The sequence below is a fragment of the Apium graveolens genome, chromosome 2, assembly GCF_009905375.1.
Source record: "Apium graveolens cultivar Ventura chromosome 2, ASM990537v1, whole genome shotgun sequence".
NCBI lineage: Eukaryota > Viridiplantae > Streptophyta > Magnoliopsida > Apiales > Apiaceae > Apium > Apium graveolens.
This window is the reverse complement of record NC_133648.1, coordinates 136747732-136762724: the sequence shown is the minus strand read 5'-3', so window position 1 is coordinate 136762724 and position 14993 is coordinate 136747732. Positions and strand designations below refer to the sequence as shown.

At 35.3% G+C, this 14993-nt stretch overlaps 2 protein-coding genes across 8 annotated transcripts; both read right to left on the bottom strand.

Moving 5' to 3' along the window:
- Positions 1 to 1078: 1078 nt before the first annotated feature.
- LOC141707876 (ABC transporter G family member 22-like) lies at positions 1079 to 6074 on the bottom strand. Of its 7 annotated transcripts, none has more exons than XM_074511295.1 (12): positions 5749 to 5866; positions 5585 to 5659; positions 5101 to 5491; positions 4879 to 4949; positions 4122 to 4357; positions 3587 to 3742; positions 3197 to 3380; positions 2774 to 3079; positions 2296 to 2583; positions 1799 to 2083; positions 1604 to 1711; positions 1079 to 1500 (listed from the first exon to the last, which is right to left on the bottom strand). In XM_074511295.1, the coding sequence occupies exons 3-12, from the start codon at positions 5468 to 5470 to the stop codon at positions 1288 to 1290; spliced, it is 2217 nt and encodes a 738-aa protein (XP_074367396.1). In that variant the 5' UTR covers positions 5471 to 5491; positions 5585 to 5659; positions 5749 to 5866; the 3' UTR covers positions 1079 to 1287. The 7 variants fall into 7 exon arrangements, with proteins under 7 accessions (XP_074367396.1, XP_074367398.1, XP_074367397.1 ...); XM_074511297.1 differs by having other exon boundaries at positions 5101 to 5428; positions 5538 to 5659; positions 5749 to 5865; XM_074511296.1 differs by lacking the exons at positions 5585 to 5659; positions 5749 to 5866 and adding an exon at positions 6005 to 6074 and having other exon boundaries at positions 1799 to 2008.
- Positions 6075 to 9451: 3377 nt separating this feature from the next.
- Positions 9452 to 14573, bottom strand: LOC141707875 (calcium-dependent protein kinase 20-like). Its single transcript, XM_074511292.1, has 7 exons — positions 13320 to 14573; positions 12499 to 12642; positions 12266 to 12418; positions 11397 to 11512; positions 10739 to 10906; positions 9861 to 10085; positions 9452 to 9757 (listed from the first exon to the last, which is right to left on the bottom strand). Exons 1-7 carry the CDS (start codon positions 14164 to 14166, stop codon positions 9668 to 9670), a joined length of 1743 nt encoding a protein of 580 aa, XP_074367393.1. The 5' UTR covers positions 14167 to 14573; the 3' UTR covers positions 9452 to 9667.
- Positions 14574 to 14993: the final 420 nt, after the last annotated feature.

Sequence of the window (14993 nt, the reverse complement as noted above, 5' to 3'; positions counted from 1 at the left end):
TGTTTGGAAAGTTTTGTGTGGGGGGGACCCACAACTAACAATCTCCCCATTTCCAAAGTCACAACGCTTCACTTGCATTTAATGCCTGCACCCCGTTTGCACAGCTCCAACTTTTCTCGCGGAACCACCTTGGTCATCATATTCGACGGATTCTTATCCGTGTGTATCTTCTCTATCTGGATCACCCCATCTTCGACATGTTCCCGCAACCAATGGTAACGTACATTAATATGCTTAGTACGACTATGACAAGTAGCATTCTTGCTCAAGTCAATAGCACTCTGAAAAATGAGATAAATGAAGTGGTGTGTTTGGAAAGTTTTGTGTGGGAGGGACCCATAACTAACAATTTCTGATCTTTCTTTTGATCATTTTGAAGTGGGTTAAAATAAATACACAGATTACATCTTAATTATATATAATTAAACAATCATAAATTGACTTGTGATTGTAGAAGATGAACTTGTCCACCAGTTTCTTTATTGATCAACAAATTATAGCCTACCTACAGTTTGTAAAATACTAAAGTTGCTGTAAGAAACTTAGATGAATAAAGTAATTAAGTTCAGACCCTACCCTAGCTTCACTTCTTCAGTCCATAAAATTATCTTCGGATCATTCTTCGCAAATAAATTTTCCTTCCTCCACCTAAAATTTATACCCGGATATTTGTAGCAGGAAACTACAACATGTTTGAGAGACTACTTATTTCAGGAAAATATTTTTTTTCTTCCTCGTGTTAAATTTCGTCAGACTGTCCGTCCACATAACAATTCAGGAAAATAGACGCTGAGAAAAAGAAGGTCAAGTCATTTGGAAATAGGAAATTGAATAAAGAAGTAAGAAAAACAAACCTTAAATATGATAATGATAAGCGTCTTGAACTAAATTCTTTATTTAACCAAGTAAGATTGGCTCATGATTTTTTCTAATAATTGGACAGTTGTCTCAACAATCTGCTATTAACTTAAAAACTAGTTACTGTATCTTAAAACTGAAATTTTAAAAAAAGAAACCAAATTCAAAGAAAATTTTGGCATCGACTTTGATGCTATGAACACAAAAGTTACAATATGTCTAATTAAATCTCTTAGTGCAATACTTGTATTTTATTAGAAGTTCTGATGCAGACTATTAAGCCGTAAATAATCACTTCTCAAGCTTTGGCTTCTGGCCTTCATGTCTTTACAAGGTTACTCTTTAAGACATAAGGTAGGTAACTAAGTTGGTTTATTGGAAATTTCGATAACAAGTTTATTTATTAAATAATCGGTGATTAATTATTATCTATACGAGCTTCATCCTTCGCAAAGATAGGTATGCCAAGAGTCGGTAGCCAAAAACCATGGCTACCAAGGCACATACATCAGTTAAGCCACTATCTATTTTCATTCCATCCATTTGCTGAATGACATCCTCATAGTGCACTTTAAGTAGGAGTTTGTAAGTGTGATAATTAAAAGAGAAATAGCGGAGCCATGAGATGAATACCGGTACATTCTGTAAAAAAACGTAAAATTCTCTGAATTAGTTAGTGCAGAGTATGCCAACAAGAAAACTTGTCTAAAAAACTATATTGCAATAAGTTAATTTGTATTCCTACCTTCACAAAGTATCCCCCAGCCAACATGAAGGTCATCACTGTTACAGAGGCCAAAGTAGTTGCCTTTTTCAAGTCCATCAATGTCGCGCCAATAGCTAATCCAAGTCCCTGCAATTTGACTTCTAGGTTTAGTAAAGAACAGAAGAATCATTGTTATTATACATTAACTCATTGTGTAGAAAAGGTAAAGCTTACCTGTGCTGCAACTATGCAGAGAAAAACTATTAGCATGGTAAGGAAAAATGCTTTCGTACTATGTTTCAAGCCTGCCATGAAATAGACTATGCTAAGGAAAAGTAATGGCAGTAGAAGATCAAGTGGAAGGTCGCTTGTAGTTCTAGCCACAAAATATGCACTTAGTCTGTACATGTCTGCTGCTCGTTCTTTATTTAGCATAGCTCTTTCCTGTGGAAATGTGAATATTGCTGTGAAAACCGGAAAATATCCCCAGAAGACAGCAATGAAGAACAATAAACCTGCCTGAAAGAAAATTCATAGGTTTGGATCTGAGTTTTCATTTTTGAACATTAAAATTTATTAATGTGTAGATAGACAATGCAATGAATTGTCAATTAGGGTGCTTATCTATTTCATGTAGTGCATCAAAAGGTTCTGCATATGTAGATTAGTAACAGATATTTCTGATGACCATATTCATCGAAAATCAGAGAGACATAGACAGAAATGTCAACCTGATCGTGCAGTTCTTCCGCAGTATTGCCATCAGATTGCCACCAAAGCAATCCCACAATAATTGCAGTTGTGACAATTTGACTAAGTCTTAACCAGCTAAAGTAGTCATGCCTCCGTTCTTTGAGACCTCTCCAGAATAATATGCAAAATTGTTTCCTCCAGCTTGCTCCCCATTTTTGCTTTTCAAAGTAAACCTTTGACTTGGTTTCTTCATCAATAGGCACAGGAATCATAAGATTTTTCTTCTCATTTTCAGCTACCCGCATTTCGTAGGCCTCCACAAGATACTGTTCAGATATAATACATTTTCATTAATTAATATTGTTCTTTCTGCCAAATGGCATCTGTCAGTTACTCGTATCATAGAGTTGGTTTTAAAAAAGAAATTCAGGAGCCATAGATCTAATAATGACATGCTCTCAGTCATACTACATTATAAACCTCATGATACTTGATTGTGCATGTAAAAATATTCACCTCATGGACCATTGCTGGAGATGGTTTCCTGTTCTTGCTTTCTCTGTCTGAATTCCCTGTCTGCATGTCTTTCAATTCGCCTGGGACAGAAACATCATTCAAGTTTCCATTTGCAAGATCTAGCAGGAATTCAGCTGGGTTCATCGAAATCAGTGGAGAACATCCTATGGATGAAAAATAAATCATTGCCTCTGATGCCCGGCCAAAGTAAAGCATGCTCCCTTTGCCGAGAAGAATCAACTTGTCAAACTTGTGGTAAAGCCTGCTAGATGGTTGGTGAATAGTGGTGATCACTGTTTTCCCAGCCTGCCACCGTATTTGAAAATTAGTTATTCCATTAGTCTGAATACAATAACTATAAGAAATCGCAAGGATATTATGCGCTTTTAAACAAGAAAGGCTCAAGAATTAACTAAAATTTACTTGTGCTATATCTTGTAACAGTTGAACGATTCTCAGAGCGGTTGTAGAATCTAATCCGGAGGTAGGTTCATCGAGAAGCAAAAGGGAAGGGTTAATAATGATCTCGTTTCCTATGCAGACACGCTTCCGCTCTCCACCTGATATTCCTCTGACATACGAGCCACCTATCATACTGTCTTGACACCTGTCCACAATATTATTCTTACATTAAGGGGGAAAAGAAAAAAAATTCTTACCTGAAGAGTTTTACAGCTAAAGATGTTTTGTAAGCAGTACGTGTTTAAGTGATTAAGAATCTAAAATAGTTGTTACCACCAGCTTAAATGATTTCTTACATTAGAAGTGGGCTTGTCTAGGTTATCATAAATAAATACATGGAAGCAAACTTACCTCTCCAAGCCAAGTTCACAGATAACATCTGTGGCCCGTTGTTCCTTTTCCTGCTTTGTTAGTGTCTTCGGTAAACGTAGTAAAGCTGCATATGTTAATGTTTCCTTTACTGTAAGATGAGGAAACAGTACATCATCTTGTGTCACAAACCCTATCCTGCAGGATGCTCCATGTTAGATAATGTACAATTCTGTGTTCATCAGACATATCTAAGTTTACTTACTGGCACTTAAAAGTTTCCAAGGAATTGGATAAAAAATTTGTTATAGACTTGTACTTTAATCTGGTATTGGTAAGCTGGTGATACTGCTTATTTTGTTACTCTTATATTCTTATGTGACGGAAGGCATCATGTTATTGTAATCATTTTTCAGGTTACCCTTTTCCTTCCTTAAATTGGCAAAGTTCTTACCTTCACTTCTGAAACAAGCGGTTTCTCTTAAAATCTATACTTCGCACTAAGTTCCGTGGTCCGCTATAGTTTTTTTTTTTGGTTACTACAGTTCTTTTTTTGCTTATTCACCATGTCATTCACCTGCTTTTCAGAAACTTTGTATATGGCTGATCATTGTAAGTGATTGAACCCCTTTGGTTGGTTTCGCCCACCCTGCCTCCTAGAACACTTAAGAGTGTAGTTTTTCCACTTCCTGATGGTCCCATAAGTGCCAGAACCTCTCCTGGGTTCACTGAACCAGTTATTCCATGTAATATATTCTTCTCTGTGTTGAATGTGACTCCTTTGATGATAACCTTGTAGGTAACTTCCGTGAACTGCATAAGCATACAGAAGAATCTATTAAAGCCTGCTTCCTTAACTTAATATCTAGCTTTGGAAAGTGAAACATCCAGTAACCTTTCTAATCTTTAATTATTGTAAACTTTTGCTTGCATATGAACTACCAGATATGTCTGTGCAGAGATTATGAGACTGTACATAGTCTTTACGAAACTAAGGGTGTGTGTCTGATTTATATAGTATGTTACGCTGAACAAATTGTCCTTTCTATTTATATTACGAACAAATTTTGAAGCATTGTGGAATATTAAGGAAATTCTACATTACTTCCATACATGTAAGATCATGAGACTCAATGATACTCCATGTTCAATGGGTCTCCTTGATCTCTAGCTAAACAAAAACCTCCATGCTTTCCTGTTCAAATAGATATTAGCAAACTAAATCAATCCATACATGCTCTAGTAGTCATTTAGTTACTTTTGACTCCGGGACTTTATATTTGTATAGCTAGTGGGAAACAAACGCAAACAGCCTCCATGAAAAGATTAATCACCTTAAGGTGAATTGGTAAGGTTGGCTCTGTTTGAATATTCTTCTTTAGCGTACCGGTCTCAATATCTTCTGCTGCAAGAGCATGTATGATTGTTGTCAGTAAGCATCTATTATCTTTTCAGTAGTTCTGAATACTAATATTTTAATAGAGAGATGTTCTGAATATGAATGTCATGCGAAAATATTGATAGAGATTTGATGGAAGGAAGAAATATAGGCTTACCAATATCATCAACTTCGTCGCTAAAGGGCCTAGAATCAGCAATGTCACTAGGACGAACAGTAAAGGCAGTGAATGAAAATCCCATGCTAGCACTAGAAGCTCTGCTTAGAGTAGCGCCGCTGTTCAATTCATCCAAATCAAATTTCATTTGAGCAGATCTTGTTTTCCTAATGTGCCTGCTGCTTGTACTACCAGCACCTCCAGGTGATGCACTAATTCCTCCTCTGCTCATTGACTTTCTTGAGCTTCCCTCCATTTCAGCGCCCCAGTCGCTTGACACCCGTGGTGACTTCATTGTAGCTGATATTGTCTCCACTGGTTGATCCGACTGTGTCCTCATTAATCCAGAAGATGAGCTCTTGTTCTCCATTTCTAGGTAATTTCTGTTTTCCTAAATATATTTTCAAAGATAATGAAGTTGGTGAGAGTGTACTTACATCAGACCGGTTTCTTGTTGAGACTGCATGTGATATACTACTCCTACATGTACTGTTAGGTGCACCAAAAATACTTTCTCAAATATCTCACATGATACTTTGCACTTTCATAACTCCCTCACCTGTAATATGGAATAATTCTAATTTCTTATTTCAAATATATTTACTCAGGAGAAACATTAAAAATAAAAGAAAGATTGAAAGAGTTTACGCTTTTTTCAATTGAAATTGGTGCTGTCAAGGCCTTATCCTGATACGCACAGTCACTAATAATCGAAATATCAACCACTTATCGAAATAGGAGGAGAATCTTTCCTAGGAAGAGCAAAGTATTTAAAAAACTTACAACTTGTTATATAGTTAACTGCAACATAGAAATTATACTCAAGTGAAAGACCATGATTTAAAAAACAGACAGCAATAAATAGGTGATGAGGAAGTCTTGAGATCTTTTGAGATAAATTTACCATAAATCTTTTTGGTTAAAAGGGTGTTGAGGGAGTGAAGTTTTGAGCACTTGATCAATTTCGTAAATGGTTTTTTCTTGATTCTAACCTGTAAAGCCTAAAGATTCAAGGTACTTGTACTTATAGACAAGCCACCTAGCTCAGCTTTTGGTATGCTAACTTACCAAACGATCCCTGAAATTGTTTAGACTTTACAACTTTTGATTAAATTTTCGATTATGATAGCTTTAAGATTACCAAAACCCCTGAAATTGTTTAGCCTTTACAAGTATTCATTAAAGACTCGATAATGATGGCTTTACAATTAAATGAACAAATTGATGATATGTCCATTCACGCACATTGGCAAACGAAGGCAGAGTGGGGGCACAGATTTCTTAAAATAAGAAATAAATCATTTATAAATTATGCACTTTCGAAATATGAATTGTTAAAAATTGTATTTCACAGTTTTAAATGTATAAATTATACCTAGAAGTTTTCTTGTATAACATACTTAAGGGGTTTTGTGCCATGCTGGGGGCTAAATTTTCTCACTAATTGGCGAGTGCATGGCTAATAATATTGGAGGGGGAGTGCTTGCTTATAACTTTGTGTGCTTCTCACTTATTAGTTGCTGCTGCTTGGAAAAATAAAGAAAATACATATCAGTAAAAAATACGGGAACAAGCATGATAGATCTACATGTATGTCGTTGCATTGATTAAATGTATAGATTTGAATATATAAGTTTTAAAATTATGAATTACTCTGTACAGAAGAAGGGAACTGTAACGCTGTTGGTCTTGCAGTGTACACGAGTAAATCAGTAATCTAATCATGTTGATGGAGCTAAACTGCATGATTATAATCCAGTAATCATACTTTGAAATGGAATATACCATTTAGGGGTATGTTTTCCGCTCAATTTGAGCAGCGCATACGTGTTGAAACAGTTGATTACTGTGTCTAATGTAATAAAAACTTTAATGATATCTTAACGTTATCTGAACTGATTGTAATTGCATTGCCGGGCTTTTATGAGGATGACATGACAACAATCCTTATTGTTACCCATCTTGCAGGGAATTGAGTCGCCTATAGTTTTCCTCCTTTTTAACTTGATGTGCTCATTTTCTCAGTTTTTTTGGGGCCAGCTGCAGTGACCAACTCTTTCTTCAATTATTTTTCCGTTTATTCATTGAATTATATGCAAATGTGTGCGCAGTTGGAGCACCGTCATCTAGACATCATGCAATCATCATCGCCTAATAACTGTACAAAATTCATATAAATCTCTCATAAATGAACAACAAAATGTATACAAGAATCATATTTGGAGAATTGCGTTTAGTGTTGATAATCATGATAATTGTGCGTGTAGTTATGGATAACTTATGTAGCATATCTCTCTCTCTCTCTCTCTATCTATTACAGTGTGTGACTAAGAAATAAAAAAAGATTTCATATGATATGTCTGACTAACAAAAGCATTTTCAACCACGGGAAGGAAAACAGGGGGTGCTAATGACAAGGAAGATGAGCTCTGTGGACCAAGTAAGTTGGTTATGTCAAAATTGTGTCCCAGAGGACATCCCTTTCTCAGATTGGTCTGCCATTTTCCAGGAAGAAAACAACCTACTCAAAAGTAAGATCTTGTCACATATCAATAGCAGGTCCACTTGATACATAAAGTAGAGGTTACTAGTCTTCTCATGTTTCATCGTGATGGATGAATCCAAAGGTAAACACTTCCTCGTGGGCATCTTTTCATCGCGGAAACTGCACAAAAGGCGTCTCATTTCTGACCCCATTTAACTTCAACTTTTTTTTCTTAAAACTTGGTTAAGCTAATACACTATTATCAATTTTTTTTTTTTTAAGTTTATATTAAATTTACATGGCATCGAACAAATTTAACACGTTACGAAAATCAACTTTTGGAGACTAAATTCCAAATTTTGTGCCATGCAAATTTATTAGATATGAGATATGTATTATGCTATGTTGTTAGGTGAAGGTTAGGTTACGTATTAACATGTATTCATGTGGAATAAGCCCTGCCCTGCCGACTGCCTACAGATATTTCATACAAATGAAAATGAAATTAAAAACTAGTTGATTTATTAATTCACATAAAGGCATCTTGTGGATTTATCCACTAAATCCAGTTTTTGCACGAAATTATATACCAAAAGTTGTGACAAGAGTTTACCTTGTAATCACTGTGCATGTTCAACTTCAGGATAAAAAAGATAAATAACCATTTTTGTAAAAAGCGCATTAAGTGAACGTTTAAATAAGGATTTAATGAAATTAGAGGTATTTTTATTAATGCGAAATTAAATATTTAAGTGTTTAGTAAATTTTGAGCAGATTTTGACCACTTAAGTGAATTTTGACCAATTAAGTGGAATAATTAAAAATAACTGTAAGTAGACAAATATTATTTTTAAAAATGTGGTAACTTGATATTTTAAATGTTACTACTTGGTTAGGGCCTATAGAGCTAGGTAGGCAAGTAGCCATAGAGTTTCAGTTGCCTAGACGGCAATGTTTTTCTTACATCCATATATACCTATACAGTATATGGTTTCATTGATTTACTTGACAAGGTTTCCACCTATCTAACATAGATGCAATCAATGGAAATAAGATAATTTTTTTTTTTTTTTTAATATACTGAAGGATACTCAACTAAGACTCCCAACTCCCCAATGTGTGTTTAGGAGCATTTTCACTAAAAAAACAATTAGGAAAGTCATTAGTTTGAACTCTGAGAAATGGACTAAAGGCGGCGGGATCTAAATTCACCAGATGGCCTTTGAAAAATGAGGATCATAACACTCATAGCATTTATTCTGGTATGAACAACTACAGGCAAACACTATATTTGCAGTATGAAAGACTAGGCCTGTAGAACGCCTCCTTAATGGAGTGTTACGGAGAACCAGTCAGATAAAAAAAATGTAAACTGTTCCCGACAAAATTAGAGATTACTATATGATAAGATGATAACTTAAACAAAGGATAGATTGTGGTTGGGCATATTGTTTGTGCATGTCGGGAGGGGGTTGGGCTTCACAATTATCTAGCAAGTTCCTTTGCTCCATATAAACAATAGTTCAGAATGAGATGATTAAGTAAAAGAAGCTAATTATCTAGATTGGACAGTTTGCAAATGGACAACAATGTGATAATAGGCATAGAAGTAACAAGTCAATCATTTCCCATTACTTACATAATCACCACAACATGTGCAAACTCATCCAAATTATCCTCCTGTTTTCAGTGCGATGCTATATCCTTCACACATTAAAGTTGTTAATATAGCTGAAGATATAAGCAGCAGTTAGATGTGCATTACTTAATACTCTTCAAATAGTCAGAATATACAGATGACTGGAGCAGAACTAAGAAAATATGTAAAAGAAATAAGAAGAGCTTAAACTACTGTGTTCCCAGGGGTAAGGAAGGGTGAAAACAAGTTTAATATACTGGCACAAAGTGCTGCGGAAAATTTTTATGGGACAAAAATCCTGCTCACTCTCACACAAGCCTGATCTTCCCAACATAATGCATTTTTCATTTTTGAAGTTACAACCTAATTGTCAGCAGCTGTACACGTTCTAAGTGGGTTGGTAAATGCCAATAATCAAGAATGACCGACCTTATATACATCCATTAACCCAGTGCTTTCGCGTTCTGCAATCCCTTGTCAAGTCCACTATCTTGCATCATGTCCACAAATTCATTGTAATCAATGCGCCCATCCTGAAAAGCAAATTTCCATATCAAGCAGTTTTGGTAAAGTGATATTTTTTTGTGCAGGATAGAAGATGAACAAGATCCAGGATTCGGGAGGAAAAATACGTACATGGTCCTTATCAACCTCTTGCATGATTACTTCTAATTGAGCACCTTCTAATCCAAACTGCTCACATGTCTGTTGAAGCTCATCAGTAGTAATGAAACCGCTCCCATCTTTGTCAAAATATGAGAAAGCTGCTAACAGGTGATCCTCCTTCTGGGCTTTGTTTAGATTGAGCATTGCAGCTACAAATTCAGTGTAGTCAATGGTGCCACTGTTGTCGAGATCCGCCTATAATATAATTAGGAAAATGAAGGGTCAACATTGAGCTTCAGAGAGCGGATTATGTCACTATATATCAAATTCTAATAGCACAAAAAAGCCACACATCATGACGACAGCATACAAAGTAATGCCGCCACCGCCTGGCCTGTCTAATATATATTTCTTAATCAAGAATCAGATGTTTATACTTAAAGTCCTTGCCCCATTTCTGTTATAATGCCAGCAATGGAAAATTTGAGCCTTGACTTCTATCGAGTCAAATTAACTCTACTGATCTTCAGCATTATTTGGCTGGATACATCTTCAGTTTCCATGCCAAGTACATATAATACTCTATTCTTGTTCATAGGAGAAAGAGTATCTGTCTTAACTAAATTTTTGGAAGTTAATATGATGTTAATGGTCTGAAAGAACATGCCCGGGAATCTAAATTGGATATGCTAGCTTTCAGTTTAACATATTTATGAAAGAACCAACACCAAGCACTAAGATTCTGATCTCCCTTAACCACCAATTCAATCGATTTTGTGACCAACTAAATAGATGTATATTATTTCTAGAGTGCATATATGTTACATACTATTATGTCATAATGTGAGATATTCTAAAGAAGTAACTACATGAATAAATATATTAAATAGAAAAATCTTTGCACTTACAGATTGCAACAAATCTTTGATTTCTGACTCCATAAGATTGGCCCCCACTTTCTCCAAGCCTTTCTGCAGCTCTTCAAGGGTGATATTTCCACTATTGTCTGTGTCTATCATCTTAAACATCTCTTTCAATCCTGCAATTTCCTCTTCAGATAAACTCTCGGCAATTACCTGCAAAATATAGAGTCACCGTTAAGTTATAATAGATAAAAGTCAGTGAGGATTTTGGTAATACAGTTGATACACAATCAGTTTACTTTATTTATCAACTACCAAAAATAAAATGGAGACCAAGTCGTAAAGATTAAAAATCGAAAACTGGTAATAGTATGTTACAAACTGCTATATTGCTTCTCCGACTGAGATTAAAATCAACTAAAAGGTTAGTAATTGGTATAGTCATTGTAGTCCATTTAAAAAAAATTATAAGGGAAACTGCTCAACCCAGAGAAATGTATGCGTTAACTGGTCTTTATTTGCAGAACATGGTGTAGGAGGACTCAGATGCATACTAGTCTAGAAGATCTGTTTGCAGGTTACTTTGCATAAACTAGGAGATTTACACCAATAGAAAAATGTCGCTAACAGATAACTGATTTCAACAATGATACAGAACTAGGAAATAGGAAACATGAGCATTTAAAGGCTTGAGTGTACATACTCTGATGGCAATCTTCTTGAGTTTATGCATTGCAGAAAATCGCTTCAAACGACTCAAAACAGCAGAATCAATAGGTTTATCTGGAGCTGAACCATCAACCTTGACCCATGGGTGGCCTGTGAGTAAACAATCATTTCGGCATGGGAACAATAGAATCAAATGCTATACGACTTATGATTTTTAAATAAACATCGTCAAGTGCAACCTTAATCGACTAAAATAATATTATATATCTGATCCCTAACATGAAATACGAGCTTTTCTGCATGTAATATCTAATTCGTAGCAAAGAGCATAATATTTTCTTTAAGAACAAACAATAGAGAATAAATGCATATAATTCGGCTCGAGTTAGAGGATTGCGGTATAAGAGATTAGCCTCAGATATTGTTCAGATTAAAGTTTTTGTCCTTGCATTTAGGAAGAATAGCAATCGTATTTTCCAACATTTTTTTTCTAACTGTAATATGAGACACTCAAACCGATTTAACAAGCTATTTGTATTTAAGAATCCAGGTAACTACAGATTTCTTATGAAGATGATAACCCTATATGATAATAAATGGGAAATCATTGCCGGTACTGACAACTTTTAAAATAACAGTTAGCATTCTATCCTTATAATAAGAGAACTGAAGCTACAATATTTCTAAATAAAATATCCTTCAGAATCTAATTTAGAAGCTTTATCTAAAATATACACTAGTGCATGGCATTGCAGTAGTTATTTAAAAGAAAGACACAGATATAATCTGAATACTTTTGTGGAGGTGAAAAGAAGAGTAGAAACATCTAATCAAAAATTATTATTTGGTTATTCAAAAAACCCGGTGAAACAGATATATTAGTGCAGATCCACTTATACTTACACAGAACTTCATGAGCAGTTAGACGTTTGCTACGATCTCTTACAAGCATTTTTCGGACCAAATCTTTTGCACCCTCCGATATACTAGGCCATGGTTCTGATACGAAGTCAAGTTCTCCTTTTAAAACCTGCTCAAATATTCCCTGCTCCGTCTCTGGCTCCAGAATGCCAAACATTCATGTTAAAATAAATTACACAATATAACAAGTGAACATTAAAAAACCAAGATCTCACCATCCCAAAATGGCGGGACTCCACTAAGTAAAATGTAAATGATAACCCCGGCACTCCAAATGTCACATTCTTGACCATAAAGCTTCCGCAGCACCTCTGGGGCAACATAATATGGGCTCCCAACCACATCCGTAAACGTTTCACCTGAATGTTGAGATATCAATATAAACTGCTATTATAATGTAGTACCATAGTAATCTCTAGTATCAGAGAGCATGGAAAAGGAGTTCACAACATTTGTCCTTGTTTAGTCAGAATGAAAAGAAATGATCATTACTGTAAGCTCATGAACAAGAATTTCGTTCAATGGAAGGTTTTACATAAGCAACATAGACGTACACAAAGTAATCAGTAACTATAAAACTTGTTAACACTAGCATTCTGCAGCTAACTTTGATTATGCAGATTTATTTACTTGTGTAATACATAGAGGTTTGTTAATTATCAACATTCTCTGTATCGAACTGATTATATGCAACATGTACTTGACAGGACACTGAAATCTGAAGGTTACTACCTAGTAATTTTGATTAGTTGTATCTGCGACCAGTACCATATAATCAGTTATGATATTTCCTCTGTCTCATTCACCCACATAAACGCAGTCACTTCATTCTCTACCATATTAGGCTTAATACATGGCTATGCCAATCATCTATCATTCCATACATCCACAACAAAAAGGTATACACATATTCTACATAAACATACACCGGAAGCACCTCAAATCAGTCTTCCAAATCTTGTTTTCAACTTTAGGCTTTACATATGATGTTGGTAATTTAGAGGAATTTAAACATCAAATAGCTAGAAAAGAATACCTGGCTTAAAGAAAACCGAAAGCCCAAAGTCAATTGTCTTAAGTGGCGCCTCCTCTTCCTCACTGATGAATAGAAAATTCTCGGGCTTCAAATCTCGATGCATGACACCTAAAGAATGACAAGCTTCTACAACATTTACAATTACTCTAGCAAGTTCAGCAGCCTTTCGCTCTGAATAATGCCCTTTCTGTATAATCCTATCAAAAAGCTCTCCACCCGCACATAACTCCATAACAACATAAACTGCAACAGCATCTTCATGCGCAGCTACAATATTTATCACATTTGGATGTCCTGACAAATGGTGCATTATCTGAATCTCCCTCCTCACATCTTCGACATCCTCTTTAGAAACCAACTTCCTCTTCGCAATAGATTTACAAGCAAACTCCTTCCCGCTCTTCTTCTCTGTACAAAGATGCGTCGTACCAAATTGACCTTGTCCAAGTTTTTTCCCAATACTATAAAAATCCTTCAAATTCCCAGTTTTTGTCTGTAACACGGACGCAACCTGAAGTCCAGCACTCACCACACGCTTCATCTGTTTGGAATCGTCATTGTTGGGCTTAGGCTTCTCATCTTTAGCTTTTTTAGAAGATGACTCCTCTATCCTAACACGTGGGGGCGGTGTGCTTTGAGTCTTAGACGATACCTCGGACTCAGTAGATTCGGATTCCTTAGAATCCTTATTAGATGATTTAGAAGCATCATTATTAGTATCCTTGTTGTCATCAGTAGTAGCTGCGGCTGCGTCGGAAGCAGGAAGCCTAGGTTTCCAAACTGCAGCTGAAACAGTTTGAAAGAATCCAGCTGGGGCCCCTGTGGGCCCAGCGCATGTATTCCCCATCAAACACCTATCTTAACAAAGTTTTCCTCTCTAAAATAAATTTCTATAATTTACATCATGCCGCCTAAAATAATTATTCATCACATCACATATATTTAACTGCCCTTCAAACCCTAATTTGAGACCAGAAAACAAATCTTAAATTACAAGCCAGTGCCAAGGACACGATATCTAATCACCGCATATTAAAAGTAAAAGGATATGTGTCAGAAACGATCATGTCAGAACAGATGTATATGACGAATATGAAATATGGAGAAAATCAGTTTAAGGAAATGCAAGAATTAGGGTAGCCAACCGTCTGACAAGTATGTAGCTTGATTCATATATCTGTAATCGGAATGCATGCACTCTCCAATCTCGTGTTTTTTTAAAAATTTCTTTAACAGAGGATTTTTAACGATACAAACCTGCTTGAGACTTGGGCAGACACATAACATTAAGGAAAAAAAAAGAGATTTGAGGTAGTTATGGGAAGAAAGAGTTCTCTGGTTTCTGGTAATTTTTTTTATTAAAATTAATGTTTGCATGCAATTGCTCGAAATAAATTCATTAAAAATTATAGAAAATAAAAATTACGGTAGAAGAAGGTTGTATACAATAACTTTTTATTATCATGTTTGTCAAAAAAATTCATGTTGTCTACAATATTAGTATTTATAAAAAAATTTAAATTATTAAACAAAATTACAATTATATTATATCCTTATACGAAAATAGTTTACAAAACCGCGTTTTGCCCGCCTTATGAGATAATGTTCTTTTTTTATTTTTTATTTGATCTTGATCATTCTAAAGTTTATGAATAATAAATAAATATAGTAAAT

What these genes read in the sequence shown, in the direction of transcription:
- LOC141707875 (XM_074511292.1), bottom strand. Translation starts at nt 14,166, where the DNA reads ATGGGGAATACATGCGCTGGGCCCACAGGGGCCCCAGCTGGATTCTTT. An exon ending in AGTCCCGCCATTTTGGGATG is followed by an intron (nt 12,419 to 12,498) that starts GTGAGATCTTGG and finishes TTCTGGAGCCAG; the next exon opens with AGACGGAGCAGGGAATATTT. An exon ending in TCAAAGATTTGTTGCAATCT is followed by an intron (nt 10,086 to 10,738) that starts GTAAGTGCAAAG and finishes ATTATATTATAG; the next exon opens with GCGGATCTCGACAACAGTGG.
- LOC141707876 (XM_074511293.1), bottom strand. An exon ending in TGTGAACTTGGCTTGGAGAG is followed by an intron (nt 3,381 to 3,586) that starts GTAAGTTTGCTT and finishes TATTGTGGACAG; the next exon opens with GTGTCAAGACAGTATGATAG. An exon ending in CTGGGGGATACTTTGTGAAG is followed by an intron (nt 1,501 to 1,603) that starts GTAGGAATACAA and finishes GTTTTTTTACAG; the next exon opens with AATGTACCGGTATTCATCTC.